A 26,298-nucleotide genomic window follows, 5' to 3' on the forward strand; every position below is an offset into this window, starting at 1 on the left:
GATGAGGAGTTCCTGTTCGGATTTTCTGCAACTCTTTGTGAAATCAGATAGTGTAATGGGCATGATGTCATTGACATTACACAGCCCTAGCTCCAAAAAAAATACTCATTATCTTAGATGGTAGTTGGAAGCAGTTTGTAGCTGATTTCTCTCTCTCTTTCTCTTTGTCTCTTTCCCTCTCTCCTTCTTCTACTTCTGCTTTTAGCTTAAGGGAAGACTCTTCACCAACAGCTTGTCTGTAAACAGTTTGGAGAAAGGCAATGGGAATACTTAAAAAAAAAAAAAAACCAGTCTCGGGCTTCTCACTATGGGCCTTCTCCAGGAGTGTGGAGTAACACTAAACCCTGCTGTATGAAAATTAGCTCAGCCTGGGATGTACTGCACCAGATGCGGAAAGTTGGGAACGGGGACAACTTAGCATTAATATGATAATGCTACATGCACAGTCTAGAAAGGTCAGGGATTCTTTTGCACTGCTGCCTCTGACTTTCTTTTCACCCATTTAGTGAAAGCATCATACTTATCACCTATAATACTGTTACTAATTCAGATTTTAATTTCTCTAAGAATTACCTGGATTTAGGGCTCAATGGAGGCAGTTTTTAAAAGAGATTTTTCTTAAATAGATGTTTTCTTTTAGAATAGTTTCTGATTTAGAGAAGAATTGTGAAGATAGTACAGAGAGTTCCCGTCCACCCTACACCCGGTTTCCTCTCTTATTAATATTTTATGCTGGTGTGGGACATTTGTCACAGCTAATGAACCAATAATGATACATTGTTACTAACTAAACTCCCCAGATTATTCGGCTTTCTTTAGTTTTTACCTAATGTCCCTTTTCTGTGTCAGGATGCCATCCAGAATACTCCGTCACATTTAGTTGTCACATCTCTTTAGGCTCTTCAAGTCTGTGGCAGTTTCTCAGACTTTCCTGGAAAGTTTTTGGTGAGCTTAAAACCTTGAGGAGTGCTAGTCAGGTATTTTGTAGAATATCTTTCAATTCGGGTTTGTCTGATGTTTCTCTCGTGGTTAGAGGGGATATGGGGTTTTGGGGAGGAGGACCACAGAGGTGCAGTGCCTATTTCATTACATCACGTCAATCACATCATTATACATTACACATGTCCATCCTATTGACATGACTTATTACTGTTCGTGTGAACCTTGATCACGTGCCTGAGCTAGTGTTGGTCAGGTTTCTCCTGTAAAGTTACTTTTTCCCCCTTTCCATACTGTACTCTTTGGAAGGAAGTCACTATGCACAGGCCACACATAGGGTGTAGAGGGTTATGCTCCACCTCTGGAGGGGGACAAAATATAAATACATTATTTGATATTCGTCTGCTTGGCAGATTTGTCTCCTTCCCCTCATTTATTTATTTATTCAATCATTTATTTAGGTCAGTGCGGGCTTGTGGATAATTATTTTATATTTTAGGTTATAATCCAATACTACATTATTTTGCTGCTCACACTGTTCCAGTTTTGGCCTTTGGGAGCTCTTTCAGTTCACTCCTATGTCTCTTTGTGACATCCGTTCTCCTTGTGGCTTTTTTTTTTTTTATTCTGGCATTGCAAGATGCTCTTCCTTATTCTGGCATTGCAAGATGCTCTAGGCTCATTTTGTATATTCCCTGCCCCATCCCTGAGATCAGCCATTTCCCCAAGGAGCCCTGGTTCCTTTTATTAGAGAATGGTATTAGAAACCAAGTTCTGGGTACTGGGTGTCCTTGTTGCTACTAGGGTGTCACTGCTTCTAGGTCCTCTCAGCTGTGAGAACAAGGAAATAGATGTATGCATACTAACCCCTGTATATACATATATCTATATTATTATAGATCCATCTGTATCTCTATTAAGGCAAACATGAGTTCATCCTGATGTCTCCAACGCTGGTACACTACTGCGTGGATCAGTCGAGCCTTTCTCCCGTGCTTGGCTGCAGACTTCCACTCCAATAGTGAAAAACTGCTTCCCACTATCCGCCATCCATTTACTTACATGTATAGTGGTTTCAAATGGTTAACCGGTACCACCCACCCCTCAGCTTTCCCAGCTAGAGTTCAGTGCTTATGTGAAGTTCCTTTTGCCTTTAGTCTTAGAGTCTCCACTCATTTCCAGAGGTACTTAGGTCAGCACCTTTTCCCTCACTCCCTTCTGAGAGGTTATTTCCCTTACATTTTGCACTCAGCATTCCATCCTGGTATCTCTTGACTCCCTACATGCTTTTTATTTTTTTTAATTGCATTCATTCAGGTTCACTGCTGTAAAGTTCTGTGGGTTTTGACAATGCTTAGTGTCCTGCATCTACCTTTACAGCATCATATGGAATAGTTTTACTGCCCTAAACAATCCCTTGTGCTAATGAAGTCATTTTTAAGAGCTTGAAAGTGCTGCAGGTGGAAGAAATAGGGATAAATAATAGAAAACAGTTTCTTATAGGAAAAGGCAAGGAAAAGAGGCCTTGCCGTTTGCTGCTTTAGGAGAAGGCAAGGTCTGGGGCCCTGAGGATGTGTTCAGGTTAGAGTGATGAGACATGACTAAGGAAATAGTGTGGGGTGGGTTTTTCATTTTAGCAAAAAGCCTCCAAAGAATTCTAGTTCATGTACCTCTGATTTAGATTGGGGAGGGGATGGGAGGGGACAGGTGTCCTGTCTCTGGCCTCTCCACTTACTTCCCAAGCCCTCCAATGGCCTCAGCTCACCATTTGGTTTAACATCCTGCCAAGAGTCCTGGCAACCAGTTGCATCTGAAAGCAGTTCTGGTTTTCATTCCAACTGATGTTCGGAAACTGTTCCGCTGTCAGGCTGTCACCTGGCTGAAGCCCGGGTTGGGTTGCACCTGTGGTTGTGAAACTAGTTCCTAAGAGCAGGCAAAAGTTGATTGAGGAAGAGGTGAGAGAATGGGACAGGTAAACTTTCAGAAACCTTGTGTGACAAATATTAATTAATCAGATTTACCAAAAAGCCGTAAATATATTAGGATTCTATCCATAGAGCGGTCTGAATGGTACTCCAGGCCTTACAGTCCAAATCTAGTTCAGTCCACCCCCAATTTATTAAGTCATTTACCTCCGGGTGACTGTGCAATAAGTGGGGACAATGGCGCTATACTTGCCTTACTCAGAAGGGGCTTGTGAAGATCAATGGAAAACGACGTGTGAAACTGCTCGGGCACCCAAGGCAGACATGGTGCCCTTCTGCACGCTCTTCTTTCCCTTTCGCTGCCTCTTCTTCCTCCCATTCTCTAAACGTAGCTTTGGTTCTTGACTCTGCTCTTTGGATTGTACCCTCTGTGCTTGGGGTCAGCTATCTTGTGGTTCAGTTGTCTTTATTGTGTGGATAACTTCTGCAACTCTGTCTAGCCCTTTGTTTTGAGTTTCAGGCCCGTCTGTCTTTTTGACAAACATTTCTACCTGAACGTCTCCCTAAAAAATCCATATGGTTAAAAATTAGAGTCATTCTAAACCAACTGATTGCCAGATTCTTTTACTTCTTCTGGGATAAGTCTTACAGGCTTCCAGATACTAGAGCCCTTTTTGGCTTTTCATCATCCACCCCTCAGCCGCCAAGTCATACTGAGCTCCTTTTGTGATGTTTTCCTCCTGTCTGCTCTGCCGCCTACCTGTACCTTTGGAGTAGACTCTAAACTGTGCCCGCTACCGCCGCTCCAGTCCACCCACCTCTAGCTTGTCTTCAGACCTGTATTTTACTATTGTGAGTCTAATTTTCTTAACTTAAATTTAAACTCAGCTTGGCATCCGAAGCCCAGCTTGCATTTCTAACTTCACCTTGCAACTCAATTAAACTGCATACAGTTTAGCTGGACTGCTTTCGTCTGCAGCATGTGGCTTCTCTCCTTTTTTGGAGCTGCTTCCTCCGTGTCCCATGATACCACACTTGGGTGAGTCTTCCCACCTCTCGGATTGCGTGTCTGTTCTTCTTTCTTCCACCTCCTAAATGAATTTGCTTTCTCATTTCTCCCTTTCCTGTTCTCTTTCTTGAAAAATTTCAGGCTCTTAGTGATCACCTTTTGGGAAAGATTCCTAAATAAGAACCCCAGCCCTATCTTCATTCCACAGGTTTCCTTTATTTCTAACTTCTTGCCAGATGTTTCTACTTGGGTACCTTTGTGTCAAATTTGAACTGATTTCCTTTCTTCTAAACATGTTCCTTCCCTTTGAGTTCCCTGGTTGATTAATGGCAACAGAGGTTGGCGGACTTTTTCTGTAAAGGGCCAGACAGTAGATATTTTTGGCTTTGTGGGCCATAAGGTCTCAGACACAACTACTCATCTCTGCCTTTGTAGCACAAAAGCAGCCATAGATAAAATGTAAATCCTATGGGTGTGGCTGTGTTTCAAAAAAACTTTACTTCAATAAAACAGGCAGTGGGCTGAAATTGGCCTATGGGCCATAGCCTGCTGACCCCTGATCTAGGTCACTCAGGCCCAAAATTCAATACTTGTTTGACTGTTCTACTGCTTTTGTTTGCTCTGTTCGTATGATTTTTAATCTCCGCTGGTTCCACCCTTATGAAAACTTTCACATTTCTAGACCATAGCTCTCTCCCATTCAGTGGTCTAGTAGACAAAGTGGCCCTTTTACCTGTTACTCTCCGTCAAATTTACATGATCAGAGCCTTCCGGTGACTCTCCTTGGTCTGCGTAAGAAGGCTAAAATTCTCTAGGGCAGCTCTGTCTACGGTTTTGCTTCCAACCTTCTCTCTTACTCCCCTGGACACTCCTCCATCCACACTGGTTGGGTTCGTGTTCTGACATTGGTTCTATCTCTGCTCACCATGTGCTCCTGACTCGCAATGCCTTTGGGCCTCAACGCAGGTCTCATTCTCAGGTGAAGCTCTGCCCCCGCCCAGGGATTGCTCCTTTTCTTGATCTTAGTAATGCTTTTGATGTTGTCTTTACCCGTTCAGTTGAGACTGCATTGGGCTGTGTTTTATATCTTTGTGTATTTTATACCTCTCCATCTGAACTTTAGGAAGCTGTTAGGGATGGCCCAGTAGACACTCAGTCAACGTGGGGAATGGTCACACATTGAATGCTTTGTCTTACCTCCAGATCTGCTCCTCCCTTTGGGGTCCCTGTCTCAGTTAATGGCACCATGGATGGTCGTCAGCCCTGGATACTCTACGTGACTGCTCCATCCCACCTCCGATTACAAAGTCCAGCTACTGCTCCCTCCTCTGCCTTTCCCCTGTCTACCTCCTCCTCCTCCATCCTTTCTGCTGCTGGCTTAGCTCAGGTCGCCTCATCCTTCACTGTGGCCACTGAAATAGCCTTCTAACGTGTATCGCCACTGCCAGCATCTCTCCCCTTGTAAGCTCAACAGTCTGTCTATAGGGATCTGTCGTGTAGTTTTGATCCTGTAACTTTGTGGATTGAAACCCCTTAGTGGCTCCCCATTGCCTTGCGATAAGGGCTGGGTAGCCTCCCAGCGTGCCATGAGGCCGTTACTTATCTGATACCCTGTCCTCTCCAGCCTCGTTTCTGACCTGTCTCATTTACACGGCCTAGGTTCAACCATAAGTAACCCCTAGTGGGTCCTCTGTGCATTTGCACGTACTTCGTCTCTGTTTGCATGCCTCCCCTTCCCTGGTCCAGCTGGGACCTGCTACCTGAATTTCTAGGTGGGGCACAAATGTCCCTTCTTCTGCAGAGCTCTCATCTCTCCTGCCTCTGGAAGACCTAAAGGAGGAAAGATGTTGTCATAGGATGACCTTTGGGAGAGAGACTTGGGCTTGATGTATTGTCTGATGTTCCTTCAGGTTCACAGAGTCTTCTAAAGTTTTCCTAGAGCCTGAGCAATGAGCAATAAAGTCTATGAAACATCTTGAATGCTTAAGTATGCTAAAATGTAGTTTTGACTTATTCCTTGCTTTGGTTTTGCTATAGCTTTTGCTTTCTTCTATCATTACTATAGGTGATGAGAGTCAGCAGTGTAGGATAATTCTGGACTTGTTTATTTATATATATAAAAATATATATTTATAGATATGTTTATATATATTTATTTAAATATACATAAAAGTAATATAGTATTCTTTTAACCTGACATCTTCAGTGTAAAATGTTAGGATAGGGGAAGAGTGGGAGGGAATTATTTGATTGCAAATATTTAATATACCCCTGTTTACTCTAAAAAAGTAACTTGCACCTGTGGCAAAACTTACTAGACTCTCCGTCTCCTAAGATTTCTCCTTTCTTGTGGGAGCTTCCCCTCAGAGAACGAGGCTCACTGTGGAGCTGACTGCGCTCCCCAGGCAGCCCATAGCGGCTGTGAGGCGGCTGAGCAGAAGGGTGACCTTGGACTACTTGCTCACCTCCAGCCTCAGTCAAACGGCCGCCCGTCCCTTTTGTTTAATACCTCATCCTGGCAAGGGCAGACTATGTTCTCTTTCTGGAAGGGTCTATGGAGCAGAAAAGAGAAGGCTCGAGATCATGTAGAAAGTGCCCTTTTAAAGTGTTCTTTAATGTGAAGGATATGCAGTATGGAGAGAGAACGCAAGTGTGGTTCCTCTCTCACTTCAGGGTCTGCTCCAGCATGAGGTCCTTGGAGACACCTTATTGAAGGAGAAGGAAGATGCCTTCTTAGTTCTGGAGGGCGCTGTTTCGAAAGGCCTCTGCTGGTTTCCAGGGCAGGCGTTGGGCTTCTTCAGAATAACTCAGTTTCTGGTTCATCAGTAGCACCAGCAGCTCTGGACCAACTGATGGGCTGGGCAGATGCCTTCAGAGGCTCTGTCCTCGTTCACAAAGGTGTCAGGCAGGCCTTCCAGCACAGAATTAAACTTCTTAGGAGGCAAAGGAAGAGGAACTGGAGTGGAGCATTTTGAAGAGCCCAAGGCATCTTTCATTTAATTTACATTTTTAATCCCTTGGATATTAGAGTCAAAGACTGAGAGACATACACACAGCACTTCTTACATACAGTAGACCATTTCTATCTATCCTTGGCCCTCTCCTTGGCAGAGAAAAAATATTTTAGTCCTCAGACATATCTGGTCTTGACTATTTATTCTTGATTTTTCATTATCGGCAGAGAAACTTTGAAAAATTAATTTTAATGCAAAAGAGATTTAGTTTTGCCAGAAGATATACTTTTCACACTGGAACATAGAGGTAATGGGCACTGAGTGGAAGTAATTCTAAATTTAAATTTACAGTGATTTTCTGGGTGTATTTAGCAGGGCATGGGGAAGAGTTCTCATGGAGCTTAAGTATGCATTTTAGAGATAGGCTCTTTAGTGGCCTTCAAATGTCTTTACTTGCTCTGTGGAGCTCAGAAATTGTTTCTGACTTGGAATCATAGAATATTAGGTATGAAAAGAACTTAAAAGCTAGTCCACCCTTGTGTTCCAGGTGCAGAAGGCAGATGACCTATCACGAGAGCTGTTGTCCCAGGTCGGAGCTCTTTGCCCACCGCCCCCTCTGACCACACAGAGGGTCCGGACTTAGCAAGATGAGGATTTAGCCACTAAATAAAGGATAGTATTTTCCTTCACTTAGACTTCAGTCAGATTTGACAAGGCTCGCTTTACTGTGCAGTTTTTGCCATCATCTTTTTCTGACAGTTTTTAATCTGTGGGACGTCTTAGTGTGCTTTTAACACACCAAATCGTCTGATTGTTACAGAGATGAAAATAGAAAATCAGCAGGGATGTGGGATTTGCCTCTTTCACCTCCTTCTCCTTTAAACTCCTTCCCGTGGCGAGGGGACGTGTGGTGTGTCTGCAGCACATGACACTGACTGGGTCCTCCAGGCAGCTGACTAATGGGGCCTGAGCCGCCTGCTGCATTTGCCCGGCCCCAGCATAGACTTGCCACACTTAGCAGCTCCAGCTTTGTGCCAGCTTTGGGAGCCATCAGGTGATGCTGTCAGGCTGGTGCCACTCCCACTGGCCTTGGCATGAGGAGGCGAGGCTGGATCACTGAGGGCTACCCTTTGGCAGGGAGTATCCTCAGGTCCTGATGGCACAAGTCTTGCCCAAGTTCCCAGGGGAGACGAGTGATGTGATGGCCTAAGTGCCAGAAGCCCGGGCAGGCTGGCTTCGCTGGGAGCAGAAGGCTGAAGGCAAATCTGCAGCACCCGCAGGCAGATGCTGTCACAGCAGCCTAGGGGGAGGCTGGTGTGGAACCGGTGTGGGATCTTCCCTGGATCTGGATCTTGGCTCGGCCTTCACTGCTGGGTGACCTCCATGAATTCCCTAACCTTACTGAGCCCCCATTTTCCCGTCTGTATGATGATGGTGGTGATACTTAACTTAGAAGTGGCGAAGGTGAGAAATAATGTAGGTTAGGCACCTTGCAGGGCTCCTGCATATCCATAAGCCCAAAACATAGTAGCTACTATTTCTATTATTGAAGAACACAGCCACAGGTCTCCTCATTGGTTATTGGTACAATTCTGTAAGACTTTTTTTTTTTCCTTTAGGAATTTGAACTCTTATTTTCAAGCCTGACAGTTTCAGCTGGAAGAGAATTTTGAAATGCTTTATCATGTTTTAGATTCTCTTGTTACTTATGCCTAGAGTAAGACTTAGAAAAGTTATAGAAACGAGCCACCATGCCAAGAATCTGAGTATCCCAGATGTCTGATGTCTGGCTCAAGGCCCCTGGAGTCTAGGTGAACCCTCTAACTTTGCCCAAATAAAGGATCATTTTTTTCTTTTAATATGCTAGATCCCTTCGCTTATCCCAGACGGAGATGAATATTAAATAGCCAGAAGTTTCCTGTCTGTGATCAATTCTAATGCCTTTTGTGAAGGGAAATGATTATAAATTATTACCAGTTAATTAAATGAGTGTTTCCGTTGAGTCCTGTGTGCAGGCTTTTATCTAAGCCTGTTTAGAATCATGGAACATTAGAGCTAGAAAGGTTTTTAGACAACCCTCTCATTTCATGGACAAGGAGACTGAGCCGGGGATGTAAGTGACTTGCCCAGCTTCTGCAAGGTGATGCCAAGGGAAAGCAAATGTTGGCTGAGGGAGTGTGTGTGGGGAGGGAGGGGTGCTGGGGCTCTGCTGGGCACAGCAAGGGAACAGAGGAGGATCCCTAAGCAGGGGCCTGGGTAGTCCAGTTGCTACTGGTACGCCTTGGAGTCGTCTTGGAGCACTTTTATATTTTATGATGTTTTGTCACATAGTATTTATTACAGCATAAAATACCATCATTCCTGATTCCTCAAAAAATTAAAAATAGAACTACCATACAACCCAGCTATCCCACTACTGGGTATCTACCCAAAGAGCTTGAAGTCAGCAATTCCAAAAGTCTTACGCACTCCAATGTTTATTGCAGCATTGTTTACAATAGCCAAGACATGGAAGCAACCTAAGTGCCCATCAACAGATGAGTGGATACAGAAGATGTGGTACATATATACAATGGAATACTACTCAGCCGTTAAGACAGAACAAAATTGTCCCATTTGCAACAATGTGGATAGACCTTGAGGGAATTATGTTAAGTGAAATAAGCCAGTTAGAGACGGACAATCTCTGTATGACTCCACTCATATGAGGAATTTAAAAACGTAGACAAGAGAATAGATTTGTGGCTACCAGGGGAAAGGGGGGTAGGGGGTGGGCATAAGGGGAGAAGTGGTGCACCTACAACACGAATGACAAACAATAATGTACTACTGAAATTTCACAAGATTGTAACCTATCATTAACTCAATAAAAAAAAATACCATCATTCCTATTTTATAGGTGATGAAATTGAGATGGTCAAATGACCTTCCAGTTCAGCTCATTAGACCAAATCAATGGATATTTGTTGAGTGTTTACTTGGTTCAAGGAACTCTGCTAGGCCTTTGGAGTATAAAAGTGTCAAATCCCGCTAGAATGGAGCTTACAGACTTAGTGTAAGCGATGAGATATAAGTATGTGAAATTTTACCTAATTGCTCAAGGGCATAGACATGTGTTAAGATGATAACTGAGACAGGAATTTTGAGACTGCAGGATCAATGTGCATGTCAAGATCTTCCTGGCAAAAGTTCCTTCCTTCAGCTCCTGTACCTGCATCATCTTTGCCAGGTGCATTCGTTACCCATCCTGCCTGTTGCCCTAGGGAGCTGCTGTGGGAAATCCTGAGCACCTGGCAATGATCCCGACCCCAGGACTAATTCAGTAAAGGTTTGAATAAATAGAAAGGTGAAGTGAAGAGAGAAAGGCTTTCCAAGCAGAGACAACAGCATGAGCAAAGGTGTGGCCGTGCCATAGAAAGGAGACAGGCCCGACTAGGAGAGCGAGTTTAAAGAATGGAAGCTTGAAAAGAAGTTTGGATAAGTTAGTATCCCAAGGTGACCTGGAAAGCCACGTGAAGCAGAGTGAGTTTTGTTCTGAAGGCATTGGGAAGCCACTGGAAGCTTTGATGGGGAAAAGTTGACAGCAGCACTTGGAGAGGGTATTTGGGCAATGAGGTGTAGATACTTCTTTTGTTTGTTTGTTTTTATATCACAAAAGTTTTAAATTTCAATGTAGTCCAATCTGTCAATTATTTTTTGTTGCTTGTACTTTTTTCTTTTCTTTTTTGTTTTTTTTTGAGAAAGATTAGCCCTGAGCTAACTGCTGCTGCCCATCCTCCTCTTTTTGCTGAGGAAGGCTGGCCCTGAGCTAACATCCGTGCCTATCTTCCTCTATTTTATATGTGGGACACCTACCACAGCATGGCGTGCCAAGTGGTGCCATGTCCTCACCTGGGATCCCAACCGGCAAACCCTGGGACGCTGAAGTGGAACATGCGAACTTAACCGCTGCGCCCCTGGGCTAGCCCCGCTTGTACTTTTGACTTCATATCTAAGAAACCATTGCCTAAAGTCAGGAAAGTCAGGAAAAGTTACTCCTATGTTTTCTTCCAAGAGCTTCATAGTTTTAGTTCTTACATTTAGGTCTATGATCCATTTTGTGTTCATGGTTATCTGTGGTATGAGGTAGGGGCCCGCCTTCATTCTTTGCACATAGATATCCTGTGGTCCTAGCACCAGTGTTAGAGTCTTCTTTCCCCATTTAACTGTTTGATACTCTCATGCCCCTTTTTATTCCCTCTGCACCACCCGTCCTGGTTCTCTAAACCCTGTTCCAGCCAACCACTGATATGTTTTCTGCCACTATAGAAACTATATGTTTATAGTCATATAAAACTATGTTTTCTTGCCTTTTCTAGACAGAATGTACTCTTTTTTGTTTGGTTTCTTTCATTTAGTATACTTCCATGTTGTTGCATACATCAGTAGTTTATTCTTTTTCTTCTTGAGGACTATTCCATTGTATGGGTATACCACTTTTTGAAAATAGCTCCTGTGAGCATTTGCATATATATCTTTGCCTGAACATACACTGTCTTTATTCTTGGCTAAATACCTAGGAGTGGAATAGCTGGATCAAATGAGAGATGTATGCATAACTTTTTAAGAGAATGTCAAACTGTTTCCAAAGTGATGGGAGCCTTTTACAGCCCTGTCAATGGTGTGTGAGAATTCCGCTTGCTTGATGTTCTTACAAACACTTAGTATAGTCAGACTTTTGAATGTTAGCCATCCTAATAGCTGTGTATTGTTATTGCACTGTGGTTTTAATTTGCATTAATCCAATGACTAATGATGTTGAACTTGTTTTTATGTACTTATTTGCCATCTGTCTATCTTCTTTGGTGAAATGAAGTGATGGAACCCACTTTTTGAAAGTTGGTTTGTTTTGTTTTCTTATTAATGAATCTTGTAAGTTCTTCATTCTGGATACAAGTACTTTATGAGATAGATGATTCACAAATATTTTATCCTAATCTGTGTCTCGTTTTCTCATTCTTTTAATGGTATCTTTCAAAGAGCAGAAATTTTCATTTTGGTGAAGTTCAATTTATCATTTTGTTCTTTCATGGATTGTGCTTTTGTTTTCATATCTAAGAAATATTTGCCTAACCCAAGGTCCCAAAGATTTTCTCTTAAGTATTTTTCTTGAAGTGTTAGTGTTTTCGGTTTTGCGCTGAGGTCTATGATCCGTTTTGAGTTGATTTCTGTGTGAGTTACGTGTATGAGTTGAAGTTCACTCTTTTGCATATGGATGCCCAGTGGTTACGGCACCAGTTGTTGACACTGAGTTTTTGTTGATTTATCTATTTGTGCATAAGAATGTCATTTTTTTAAAGGCCATTGCTTTCTGGGTTTAGACAAGGGCCCGGGTGTTGCCGTCCTCACCAATAGAAGGGGCCTGTAGGAAAGAGGAGTTAGTGTCTTCGTTTCTGCCTGAATGATTGTTACAGGAAGAATGCTGAGTGTGTCCATTTCCATGTTGGGCCTCCCTAGTGCCCTGGCCTCAGCCCTGTTCCGTTGGATGTTCTGTCAGTGCTTTCGATGATGACGTAGCTAACCCAGGCCCTGATTGGGAAGGCTGTAAAGCTGAGAAGGAGAGTGAATGAACTGACTGGATTTGGAATCCAGCGAGCCTTGGGGCCTGGAACAACAAGTTGAAATTCTAGAGAAAAAATATGAAGCTCTTAGGATTTGGGGCCTAACCACTGAACAGAATGTAGGAAGCAGAGCCTTAAAGCACATAGAAAAGATGCAAAGATTTTAGTTGATGACAAACTCAAGCTTGGTCACAGGGGCTTCTCAAAGTCCTTGTGTAGTCTTTGCTGCATCAGTAAAGGGCTGTCACTGTTGAGCTCAAGGTTGGTGATAACCTTGCTTTCCCCTGTTAAGGTCAGGTTATACCTGCAAGCTGATGTTCGCTCTTTAATGGGAGTATGGAGAAATTGGGGCATATCTGAAGGAAACTGGTCACAATGATAAAGGAGGAGAAAAACATGTGCTATAGAAAGCAGCTTGGGCTATCCATGTTTGTTAATTTATTTACTCATTCACCATATCATTTCAGTCCTTTTATGTGCAAGGAAGGTTCCTAAAGGGACAGGGCATAATAACTACAACATGATGTGGGTTCCAGCAATGGTTTCCATGATGGTGTAGAGTTGCCCAACTGTCTAAAAGAGGTCTGGGACGGTCTTCCTGTAAAGGTGAATTTTGAGTTGAGTCTTGATGGACAAATAGGAGTTTGACAGATACAAAAGAGAGGAAAGGATTTTCCAGCCAGAAAGATTGCATGCCCAAATCACTAGGCAGTAAGCTTCAGGTAGGGAATGCATGTTTTTCACAATTTTGACTACGTTCTCCAGTATGCTGCCTGACCCATAACACATTTTATTGATCTCTCAGATTAAGTGAAATAGCGTGCCTCCCTGGAGAGTCTACAAGTAATTAAAAGAGGCTGAGATGCAGGTTGTTTGTATTTAGGATGGTGGGGACACAGCATGCAGGGCTATGTGCCAGCTGACTTTGGACCTTATCATGGAGGGGAGAGGATAGACTGAAGGAGTTTAAGTTAGGAAGTCACATGGTCAGATTTTCATTTTTGAAACATGTCACTGGCAGCAGCTGGGCGGGGGAGTGGGGCAGCCAGTCTGGAGACAGAAACCAGCTAGAGGGCCATTGCAAGAGGCCAGGTGAGGGATGGTGGTAGAAGTGGAAAGGAAGGGGCAGGTTTAGGAGAGGCTCAGAAAGTGGCCTTTGTAGGATCTGGTAGAATTATGTGTATGTGGTAAGGAGCCTGGCTGCTGGGTAGATGGTAGAGTCAGAGGTGTCAGTTAAGGGGTACAAGATGAGAAGTTGAACTCTGGACATGTTGATGTGTTGAACTAAAGGAAATTGTCTCAGTGGGACACTGAGATGGAGACTTTCAGAAAGGTGCATATATAGGTTTGGGAGTGAGCTCCGTGCTCGAGACTTATGAAATGAATCTGACTACACCCCCTTGGAGGTTCTGATATGTCTGGTTCTTTCTCCTACTCCTACCCCAAAGAATCTCAGATGGTTTTGAAATCATGAGTCTGAATCTTCCGGTGGAAGGAAAAGAGGACTTAGGAGCGGCAAGATTTAAAGGCAATCAGAGAGAGAGAATGCTGGAAAGGAGTCTGAGAAAGAAAGTTAGAGAAGAGCAAGAGGAGGACCAAGGAGGAAAGGTGCCTTGGAAGGAAGGAGTAAAGAGATTCATGAAGAAGCATGTTGTTAAGAGGATGAGATGCTGCAGAGAGATCAACTGAGACGAAGACGGATGCAGCTTTGGATTTGACACCATGGGACATGCTGAGCTTGCAGGAGCTGTTTTGATGCTGCAGGGAGGCAGATTGTAGGGGATGGCATGGATGTTAGAAGGTGTAGAGGGGTGGTGATAATTGTCTTTAAATATTTGACTTATTCTCTTTGGCTGCCAATTTGGATAAGTCTTTTGGGTGCAAGTGATAGAAAAGCCTGCTCAAACTGGCTAAAGCAAAAGGAATTTATGGACTCACTTCCCTGAAAATCCAGAAGAATCAAGCAAAGCTTGATCCATGGGTTTAAATGACATCAAGACGTGGTCTCTGTGTCTCTCAGGTCTCCTTTCTCTGCTGGCTTCATTCTCCAGCCCAATGTGGTGACAAAGAGGGTGCTGGGCACTCCCAAATTTATGTCCTTCCAGACTGAAGTTCAACAGAAGTGAGATCTTGTCTCTTCCTTGTAGGGGATTCCTAATTGGACCCACTTGGATTTTGTGCCCAAACCTGAACCGGTTACTGAGGGTAGGGAATAGTACTTACTCAGATGGCCAGATGTAGGACTATGTGTCAGCTCCGTACCAGCCGTTGTGGCTGGAAAATTCAGTGCTCTGATTGGCCAGGCCTGGGTCACATGTCCACTCTGGAACTAGGGGTAGAATCCCAGCTGAACCATTTGCACTGCATGTGAGGGAGGGATAGTTCTCAAATAAAGCTGAAGTGCTGTTCTCAGAAGCTGGAATGGATGTTCTACCTAGAGAGAAAATATCCACTGCAGCTGTAGGGGCAGAACTAGGGTCAATGAATGGAAACTATTGGCTGCTGCAGTTCTCCTCTTAGAGAAAGATATTGTCTGGGTACCGGGGTGAAAGAAGCCAGCTGTGAAGGTAGGCTGTTGGCTGTCAACTGGAGGTATGTAAGTGACCACTGTGAACAGATGACAGCAGCCCATCAGCACTGTGTAGATGGAACAGATAACCTCTATGGCCAGGTTTTCCAAACTGTCTCTCTGTGACACAGTAAGGAATACATTTTTACACTAAAACACGGTATACCCTTATAAATGCATAGAAAAAACAGAAATTTCATGACATAGTACTTCTCCTTACTGCTTGGTGCGTTTATATTTTCTGTTCCATTTTATTCTACTTAAAATCCCTGTTGTGTGCAACATTGTTTTCATGTCCCACTAATGAACCTCGACCTGCACTTTGTGCAGCCCTGTTCTAAGGTCAGAGGTCTTGCATGGACTAGGCTTGAAGACGGCGTTTGAGTCTGGCTTGTCCACTGCAACAGTGGCATTGGTCAAAGCTGCAGCAGCAAACCTGTTCTACTTGTATGGGCTCCTGATTCTCAGTGGTGGAATCTCCTGCCATCTGTCATAGCAACTTCTGACTCGTCGGGGTAGAGTAGCCTTCTTTGCAGGCCCGTGGGGCAGTGTCGGAGGGAGTTTACAGGCTGGCCATGGGCTGGAAGATCACAGAGGCGGTCCCGGCCGCCTGTCTGTCTGGAGGCTGGAAGCAGCTCCTTCTGTGCCTGCAGCAGCTTATGTTGTGATGTCGAATGTGTGCGCATGTGTGTGCTGTCTGCCAGGCCTTTATAGTGAAGAGGAGGGAGTGGCTTTTAAAAATAACATATTTTTGACTTGAAACAAGTCAAGGCAGAGAGTAGAGACAATTAGAGACTGACATCCTGTTTAGTCATCTCTCCAGAGAACTCTATTTTCAGAACTGTTCTATAAAGGTGCACACGTGGTTTTAAGATAGTTAAGGGGATATGGTTAAGTTAGCAGTAGTCATGATGCAAGTAGCTTATTCAAATGCTGGGGTGATCTCCAGTGTGGTAACCACACTGATGGCAGATTTTATGAGGAGAAAGGGAAGGTTTATAAGAATAGGCTACTCTACAGGTAAAGCTTTCTGAGTCAGTACAAAACAGGCGTCTTTTGTTTTGAAAAGTATATAACCGAGGTGTGGTGTTACAAAATATGTGTTGGTGAGCTAGGGTAAGGTCAGTGCGTTTTCTTTTTCAGTCTTTGTCACCCATAGGTACAATAAAAACAGTGAATAGTACTGCTAAGTCTCTTTGAGATCATCTGATGGAAGCCATGGCAGAAATGCTGACTAATGATGTCACGGACTTTCAGATGACAACAGTGACCCTAGGGATGGTTAAGGGCCTTGCCCAGAGTCCAGAGCCAGCTGTGGCAGTCAGGCTAGAGTCCATGTCCTGGTCTAGTTTGGGGCCGTGTCCACCATACCATGTGATTAGCAGCTTTTTAAAATTTAATATTCTACAAATGACCATCCGTATCTACACTCAGCTTCTTTGGACTTCTCTCTCTCTTAGATGAAAGGCCAAAGGCGGAAATGGGACCAAACTGGACAATATTTTATTTACAATTATAAATTCATGTATTTGGGTCCAAAAGAACCTCACGATTCAAGGCTTAGAGATGTTCATGGGTAGTTCAAGGTTAGCACCAGCACAAAGAGGACAGAGCCTGCCTACCTGGGCTGGTGTGATTACAGCAGATGTGGAGGGCATGCCCCAGGATGCTGCCTGAAGGTCTTTGGGACAGTGGAGTGTGTGCAGAGGATGGGACCTAGTGAGAAGGCTTCAAGCTCCCTTATTTGCAGAATGTACATCTTGGTATCTCAGCTCATAGAGAAGAACTTTAAGGAATCTTGATTCTCCTGTGCACTGTGAGGGGGCTGAATGGAAAGCTCCTGAACTGCCTGCCCTAGTGCTTCCTGAAGAGCACCCACACGTAGGGGGAGATGCTGTGGACAGAGAAAGCACTGCCCTTCATACGTTTTACTCCCTAAAAACTAAAGGTCTGCAGTTGACCATGCCACATTTGTTCATTACCTTGTATGTTGCCATTATTTCTCTATGTCATATACTTACCATGTGGTTTAGTAAAATGCTGCTCTTATAAATGGTGTGCATAAGATAGGGATGTCTCCAAAACAATGACCAAGTCATAATGTGCTTCTCCACATCATGAAGAGCCAAAGTAGAAGAGGATAAAAGTCAAGAGAAGGGAAACATTGAAAGAACTGTTTCTTTTAGATTTGCATTTTCAAGCTTTACACTTCCTTGTGCTTTCCCTCGATTCTTGCCCCTCTGCTGTTGAATGAGACTTAGATCTGATTAAGACTGTCATTTGCACATTTAGGCCTCTCTGTGAAGACTTACTTGAGGCCCACAAAAAGTACTTTAAGATTAGAATGTAACTTTTTTTTTTTTTTCTTTCTAGGTGGATCTGGAGCCAGAAGGGAAAGTATTTGTGGTAATAACCCTAACAGGGAGTTTCACTGAAGGTAAGAGCGAGTTTTGATTGTTTTCCCGTGTATGTGAAATCTTGGTTCATACTAAGTAGGAATTTCTATCATGGAAATTATAAAAAGAGCATTTTGTATAACACACTTTAAAAAATTCACTGTTCTAAGTTAGGCTGGCTGATTTTTGTTGCCTAATAGTTATTGGTTTGGGTGGCCAGATTAAATATATTTGCTAAATCTGGCAGTCTCGTGTTTTGTTTAACATACTCACTGAATTTTTTTTTTTATTCATCATCATCTTAACTGAATTGATTCTTGCCTCTCTTGGTTCAAGTCTATTAAACTGTACTTTAGATTTGTGTTTTGGGGCCAGTCTTTTAGTTTGCCCTTGAATGTGTTAAGAATAGAAGGATCACGTTCTCTTCCTTATAATCTTAATTTCATTCTGTTCTTTAAGAGATTCTGTTCCATTTCTCTGGTACCACCCCCACTTCTAGCTCCTGATTTTTTTTTAATTGAGGTAAAGTTTATATACAGTGAAAAGAACAGATCAGAAGTGAAGAATTTGAGTTTGACAAATGCGTACAACTGTGTAACCAGCACCCAATCCAAGATAAGAACATTTCCATCACTCTGAATATTCCCCTGTGTCCTTTTCCAGTGAATTCCCTGCTGCCAGGGCAATAAATATAGTACTTTGCTTTGTTTTTTCACCGTAGGTTAGTTTGGCCTATTCTGGAAGTTCATGTAAATGGAATTATGTAGTACGTTCTCTTTGTGTCTGATTTCTTTCGCCCAGCATGATTTCTGTGAGATTCATTCATGACATTGGATGTATCAGTATCTTATTCCTTTTTATTGCTGAATATTCCATTATATAAATGTAGCATAATTTGTTTACCCATTCTCCTCTTGGTGGACATTTGGAGTTTTCCCTGTTTTGGGGTGTCATGACTGCTTCTATAAACATTCTTGTACATAGACTTTTATGGACACGTACTTTCATTTTCCTTGTGTAAACACCCAGCAGCGGAATTGCTGGGTAATAGAGTGGGTATATATTTAGCTTTATAAGAAACTCTCAAATGTTTTTCCAAAGTGGTTGTATTATATACTCCCACCAGCAATGTATGAGAGTTACTCCATGCAGTTACTTCGTGTCGTCACCAACACTTGGTATGGTCATTCTCTTTAATTTTAGATATTCTAGTGGGTATAAAATAGTATCTTGTGGTTTTAATTTGTATTTCCCTGATGATGAATACATTTTCATGTGCTTATTGGTCTTTTTTTTTTTCCAAGTGCCAGTTCAAGTCTTTTGCCCTGTTTTCTGAAATTGGTTTGTCTTTTTATTACTGATTGTTAGGAATTCTTTATGTTTTCTGGATATGAATCCTTTGTGAGAAATATGTATTATGAATACTTTCTCCAGTCTGTGGCTTGCCTTTATTTTCTTCATGGTGTCTTTGAGCAGAAGTTTTTAATTTCTTTGAGGTCTAACTTATCAATCTCTGCTTTCATAGTTTACATATTTTGTGTAAAAACATTTTTCTCTAAGAAATCTGTCTATTATAGTGTCACAAAGATATTTTCCTGTTTTCTTTTAGAAGCTTATAATTTTAGCTTTTATGTTTATGTCTATACTCCTTAAATTAATATTTATGTTAGATGTGATGGAGGGGTTGAGATTTCTTTTCTGTATATAGTAATCTAGTTGTTCTAGCACTGTTTATTGCAAAGACTTTCTTTTTCCCATTGGATCACCTTGGAACCTTTGTCAAAAATCAGTTGACCCCATACGTGGGTCTCTTTTTGGATTGTCTATTCTGTTCTGTCGATCTGTTTGTCTACCTTTAGGCCAGTTCCACAGGGTCTTCATTACTGCTGCTTTGTAGTAACTCTTAAGGTTAAGTACTGTGAGCCTTCCAACTTTATTCTTTTTGTTTGTTTGTTTAAAGTTTTATTTTAGTTATTCTCAGTATTTTAAATTTGGGTGTCAGTTCTAGAGTCATCTTATCCATTTCCGCACAAAAGTGTGCTGGATTTTGAATTGAAATTGTGTTGAATCTATAGGTCAATTTGAGGAGAACTGACGTCTTAACATTGTGAGCATCTTCACATCCATAAACATGATGTATCTCTCCGTTTACTGATGGTCTTTAATGTGTCTCCTCTATATCTGCAATATGAGCAATATCGTATAGTTTTCAATATAGAAGTCTTACACATATTTTTAAAAAATTCCTAAGTATTTTAAACTTTTTGATGCTGTTATAAATATTTTAAAAATTTTATTTTGAAATTGTTTGTTACCAGTATATAGAAATGAAATTCTTTTTGTAGATTAACTTTGTCTCCTGCAACCTTAATACATTCACTTATACATCCTAGTAGGTTTATTTGTTTGTAGATACCTTAAGATTTTCTATGTAAACAATCATATTGTCTACTAATAAAGACAGTTTTCTTTTTCTTTTCTAATATTTATGGTTTTTATTTCCTTTTCCTGCCTTATTGTGCCTGGAGGCCTATTGGACGCACCTCCTTGCCTCATAACCAATCTTAGAAGGAAGGGATTTAGTCTTTTCCCGTAAGTGTGATGTTGGCTGAATGCATTTTGTAGATGCCCCTTATCGCAACTGAGAAGGTTCCTTTCCAGTTCTAGGTTTCTGATAGTTTTTTTTTTTTTAATCAAGTGTAACTGTTGAATTTTGGCAAATGCTTTTTCTGTTGAGATTACCATATGGTTTTTCTCCTTTTTCTTTATTTTCTAGTAGGCAATTAAATTATTGGCTGATCCCCTTAAAACTGTTAAGGATTTTTTGTGTGTGTGAAGAAGATTGGCCTTGAACTAATATATATTGCCAATCTTCCTCTTTTTGTTGCTTGAGGAAGATTGTCACTGAGCAAATATCTTTGCCAGTCTTCCCCTATTTTATGTGGGATGCCACCATAGCATGGCTTGACAAGCAGTGCTAAGTCCGTGCCGGGGATCTGAATCTGTGAACCCAGCTGCCGCGGAAGCAGAGCACGAGAACTTAACCACTACACCACCAGGCTGGCCCCTGTGAAGGCCTTTCAGAGTGGGACTTCTTTACTTTTTTTTTTTTTTTTTGAGGAAGATAGGCCCTGAGCTAACATCTGCGCCCATCTTCCTCTATTTTCTATGTGGGACACCTGCTACAGCATGGCTTGATCAGCAGTGTGTAGGTCTGTGCCTGGGATCCAAATCAGCGGACCCCGGGCCTCCAAAGCCGAGCATGCGAACTTGACTGCTAAGCCACCCGGCCAGCCCCTTACTTTTTTCCCCCTTACTTTTAGGGCAAATTCCACAGTCCTAGGACATAGTCTTTATTCATAAGACATAGCCAATCTGGCATTTCGATGGAACGCCCGAGATGTTGTAAATCCGTTTGCCTTTGTTGGGGACTCAAGCTTCAAACCGTCTCTCCTGCAGTGGGAAATGGCTGACAGCTCCACGCACTTTGCTCAGCACTCAGGCTCATTTTCTGGACTCGAGGAGTCTCCGTCACACGCGCTCAGCTAGGAGGACCAGGGACTGAGGAGTTTACATATTTGGCGATTCTTCTCTCTGTGGCCTCATCCTTTCCAGGATTTCTCTGTTCAGGTTCCAGTCATCTGGTAGTTCTGAATCTTGTCATTTCTTCTTCAAGCCATTGAAACTGTAGCCTTCTGTTTTGAGTTCTGGTCACTCGGCCCTGTGCAGCCTGGGAAGTAATCATGGGAAATGGCCTGTAAATGTGGATCCTGCTCAATGCAATTCTCTTCTTTCACGTGTCAAATTCCCTCTAATTTCTGCCTTTTTTTGGTTCCTCTCCAATGTTTTCAACTATTTGTTTTAAAACATATTTTCTAGGGATTTTAGTTTGTTTTTGGCGAGAGGATCAGGCTTTACAAGCTACTCCACCGTCACTAAAATTCTTGTGAAGATTTTTATGCATGAGACTTACTAGTTTGTCTGTTTGATGTGGGCATTTTGCAAATTGGTGACTTCTTCTTTGAGAAATGGTTTTCTCTCCTCCCGGCCAACCATTCTTAGACATGGGGGCAAGTTGTTTCAATGTTAAGATTTTTCAAACTGTCGTCTCAATTGTTGCATCTTATCTTTATGCTCCGATAGTGAAATTAGCAGAAACCTAGGATGCTTGAACATGAAAAAACTGTTCAGATTACAGTGTGGGGTCTTCTGCCTGCTCACAGGTCTTTTTGTTTTGCTTGGTATCCTGGAATTACAGGATTTGTCTGAAAAATGAATCTGCTTATAGGTCAGTTGAGTAAAATGTAGTGTCATCATGACAGAGCACTATTGATAGAACATTCTCACAGCCCATGGAGCATGGGTACAACCATGGTATCGACAAACCGGCAGTGAGAGGAGAGACAGCGAGGAGCGGGGGAGATTCTGAATGTGCTGAACCGCTTTTCTGCATTAAGTTACGAGGGACCCCGGAGGAAGGCCATGCATCTTAGACCACGTCTGATTGTGCTGTAGTCGTTACGTGACTTCTTTTCCTTAGAGTTATGCCAGCTCTTTAGGACTACATTTTATTAGCGTTCCATCTTCCTTCATTGTACACTAGAAACATCAGAATACTAGCACTGGAATGCTCCTGGAGGTTCTCGTTGTATTTATTTATTAGATTTAGTGATAAGAAGAAAGGAATGTCAAATCTTATTGGCGTGAGTTTTTACCAGGTCATTGCAATTGTATGCCTTTCAGAGTTGACCCTGGGTAAATTTGTGAGGTAGGCCAAGTCCATCTTTAGTAATTCTACCTCCCCTTTAAGTTAGTCCTTCCTGCTCTCTGTTTCAAACTGTCTCTTAATGCAATAAGATGCCCAGTGATCTCTTTCTACGAACAGATGCTAACAAAGAAGATAGTGAATTCATGGACTAATTCACACTAAAGTGATAGTGATTGATATCTTAATACTCGACCCCTTAGGTGTGTTTGCATATTTTAAAAGATGCGAAAAGGGCCGTTTTATCTGTGAGAAATAGACTTCCAATGTTGAAATTTCAGGAGCTGTGGCATCTATGTGTGGGATGCATTTTGGAACCTCAGATCTGTTCTCTCTCTCTGTGGGAGCCTTGTCTTGTCAGTTTGGCTCCTTGGATGGAGCTCAGCTTGAGCTTGCACGTGGCTGCTGCCTTCGAGTACAGCTCCCTTGTCAAATGCAGAGGATATGATGGCTGCCTCTGCAAGTGTGTTATAGGAGGAGGGAATGGAGCCACCACCCCCGCCCCCGACGCTCCTGCCATACCTGTGACAGCAGCCTGAGCCTGGCGCTGTGAGCATGTCCCTGCCTTGGCTTTGTTCCTCTCAGGCACACTGCCTTATCCCTGGCCAGAAAGTGATATGTTGGCTGATAGAACATTGGAGCTCCAATTCCCATCTTGGGTGCTGAAGGGCTTTACATAAAGGGGCAGTATGAGGTCAGGCCTGCCCAGTGTGTCTCAGACTGTGAAAGGGGCATTGGCCTGAGATCCTGGAGGGATTGTCACAGCTCAAGAAGTGTTAGCTGAGCCTCAGGGTATAGCTAATCTATCTTTCAGGATTATTTTGAAGGTCCGATGATACAATGCGTAGGGAGGTGCTTTGCAAACTGTTGAGCGCTAGATGAAGTTACACTAGTGGGGTTCTTATCTCCATGTTCCTATTGTCACAGCAGCAATATTTCCGTCGTTCCCTCAGCCCCGGCCTGGGACCCCTTGTATACTCAGCGGGCCTGTTTTATTTTGGCACTACTTTATTTTACACTAGAAACCACAAGGATTTAGTGGACAGTTACTAGCATAATGTTGGCTTGTCACACGCTGTTTTCCTTTCATGGCCTCCTGTAGGAGTTCTGCTATTAGCTCAGATTCTACGGTCCCAAAGCTGTCCTTTAAAAAGAAAAAATTGCTCCAACGGGGCTGAGGTCTGTGGTATACAGGACTGGTTGTGAGGAGCTGCTGGCTGCTTCTTGTTTCATCCTGTCTCATTTTCTTATCTTTCACTCCGTAACTGAATTAGCAGCTAAGGCAAAAAGTTTTTATTAAATGTGAGACATGACTGAGAAATGACATGAGAAATACCTGCTGGGTGCAGACCTGTGATCTCATCATAGACGCTGGGCAGATAAAGATGGACAAGAGGTAGACACTTTCCTAAAAGAGCTCATAGGAGACAGGTGGATGCACCCGTGTGTGCAGTGCAGGGGCTCAGGCCCCCCTGGAATAAGTCCAAGGCACGGTGTTGGCCTGCAGGAATATGTACTCAGATCAGCCAGCAGGTTTTTAGAGAAAGCGACACAGAGGAGGTGACGGTTAAAGCAAGTTTGAATAATAAATAGAAACGTGGCAGGAGGGGAAGGAAGATAGTTCAAGGGGGGAGACAGGGTTAGAGTTAGGTGAGAGAGCAGTGACAGGTTCCAGAAACTGGAAGTAGTGGGGAGGTGCCAAAGGTCGGGGAGTGTGATAGGAGAGGTAGCCAGACACTTGGGAGGGTCTTATGTGAAGGTTTGCTGGGGACAGTCTTAGTTTGTCTGCTAAACCAGTATAACTGTCAACAGCGCCAGCTTGTGCTCTCAAAAGCGTCCTGGGTTAGATGACAAATTGCATGGTCCCACTACTTTTAGGCTAGTAGAAGTGAAGTGTGCCCGTGAAGGGTTTTAAGAAGAGAGAAACAAGATCTCTCAAGGGGCTAGGGGATACCAGGGTATTAGAGCGTAAGAGGCAACAAGGGTGTGGAGAGCCATTAAGAGACTATGAAAGTTGTCTAAGAGAGAGATTATTAGAGCCTGAGTTAAGCTGGAATCTGTGGGGGTTGGATGGAGAGGAGGGGACAGCTGTGAGGGATGTGCAGGTGGTGAAACCAACAGAAATTGTCAACTCATTGGTGTTAGAGATGAAGAAGGATGGGTTTCAGATGATGTGGAGTCATTGACCAGCGTAGAAACACAGTGAGGGAAGATGATGAAGTCAGCTTTGAACAACTGGAGTTGGAGGTGCTTATTGGAAACCCTAGTGGAGACGTCTGGAAGGAAGTGGAAGTAAGAGTCTGGAGTTTGGCAAGAGAGCTGGGCCTGAGGTATAGCTCTAGGTGTCAGTGGGAGACAGGCGCATGGATGTAGGGCCCCACTGAGAAGATTTAGAGAGAAAATCAAGGCTAACCAACAGCAGAACTCTGTGGAACACCAGCATTTAAAGACTCTGGCTCATAGATTATGATTTGTCAAGTTCAACTAAATTGTGTTGATGGTTTACTTAGTGATCACCCATTTTGTTAATATATTACTTACTCATTCAGTAATGTTTGAGTGCTTACAGTATGTCAGGCACTGTTTCACCGCATGGTATAACATCTCCCAAATTGGCATCAAAGTGTTTGATAATGAAGTTTGAAGAAAAAAATAGAACATAAAGGCTTTGAAAAGTAATGTTGGAATTGGTGTTACCTATAGTAGCTTCAAAATTTGATGATACAGTGTGCTGTGTGCAGGTTTATGCATAATGCTGGGGTGAGAAGGACAGATGAACCTGCTCAGAAACCTACAGTGAGGGCCCTTCAGTGAACTAAGGTGGAACAAGAAAAACTCTCTGTGGAAGTCTGTCACAGAGCTGAAGGCAAAACGTTGTCAACCAGATCAGAAACCCAGCGCCATTGTTCATCTTAAGAAAGGTGTTACCACTCTTATCAGATGGAGAATTCCCCAGAGCACTGCTGCTGAAGTAGACACACTGGAAATGATTTATTATTTTGAAAAAGCTGTCTCCTATTACCCTTTATTTCATTCTGGTTAAGCCTTTCTGTAGTTAACAACTAAATCTGCAACCTAATCAAGCTGAAATTTATTACAGAGGTGAAACAGACCTGGATTTTACTGCAAATCTCTAGATGCTGTCAGCATGACAGAAGCTGGCCCTGTTTATGCTCGTCACTAAGTTGGGCTAGTTTTTACCTGGAAGAGTGGAATAGCAAAAAAAAAAGGCTGAAATAAAGGAAACTTATGAAAATGCATCAAACTAAACTCATAACTGCTGTGATTAGAGGAGAAACAACAGAAAGAAATTAAGTTAAAGTAGTGATATCCCCTCATGTGAAAACAAATCAAAAAAGATGTTGCTGCGTTGTTATGCTATTAAGAAATATGATGTAAGATTTTAAGATTTGAAGAAAATGTAGTTTTGCATAAGTGCAGTTTGCCTGGACTCGTGGTACCTCAAACTTAATGATTGGCGCACAGAGGGAAAACCAGATACCATGTGCCTGCTACTGGAAGCACACCGCACCTCTGTGAGGTATCACGCCCCAAACTGAGCCCAAATCTGGGTGAGGCTTCTGGATCTAACTACCAGTTTAGAGGAAATACAGGGGACAGGGGGACATTTTAAATAACACCATAAGATGTAATGAGCAAAAGCCAGACTGTGGGAAAATTTTACAGGATAAGAGACTTAGTTTCTTCAACCAGAAATTGGAAGAAAAAACACGAGAGGAAGGAAAATCAAAATAACAAAAGAGAGACATATTGGCCAGTTTCAATATATGGATCATATTTTATCCCAATTCAAACACAAATTGTAAAACAAACAATGACTCCCAGGAGACAACTGGGGAAATGGGAACAGTGACTGGACACATGATGATATGAAGGAATGATTCATGCTATTTAGTGTGATTGTGGTATTGTGGTTGCATAAAACAAAGAGAGCATCAATTAGAGATACATTTTGAAATATTTACTGATGAAATGATATGCTACTTGAGATTTACTTCAGAATAATCCAGAGGTGGGAGGAAGGGATGGGTTTCAGATAAAACCGGATGAGCCGTGAGTTGATCATAGTTGCTGGGTGGTGGTTGCTCATGGTTTTATTGCACTATTCTGTCTACTTTTG

The 26,298-nt window shown here is 42.6% G+C and overlaps 1 protein-coding gene across 1 annotated transcript in view; it reads left to right on the plus strand.

Annotated features, from left to right (window-relative positions):
* PRKCH (protein kinase C eta) overlaps nucleotides 1-26,298 on the plus strand; it is a 212,516-nt gene that overhangs the window by 44,763 nt on the left and 141,455 nt on the right. Inside the window, exon 2 of the mRNA XM_046647473.1 lies at nucleotides 17,370-17,433. Within this exon, the coding sequence (XP_046503429.1) occupies nucleotides 17,370-17,433 (64 nt within the window). The remainder of the gene's footprint in view (nucleotides 1-17,369; nucleotides 17,434-26,298) is intronic.

Source organism: Equus quagga, chromosome 20 (assembly GCF_021613505.1).
Source record: "Equus quagga isolate Etosha38 chromosome 20, UCLA_HA_Equagga_1.0, whole genome shotgun sequence".
Taxonomy (NCBI): domain Eukaryota; kingdom Metazoa; phylum Chordata; class Mammalia; order Perissodactyla; family Equidae; genus Equus; species Equus quagga.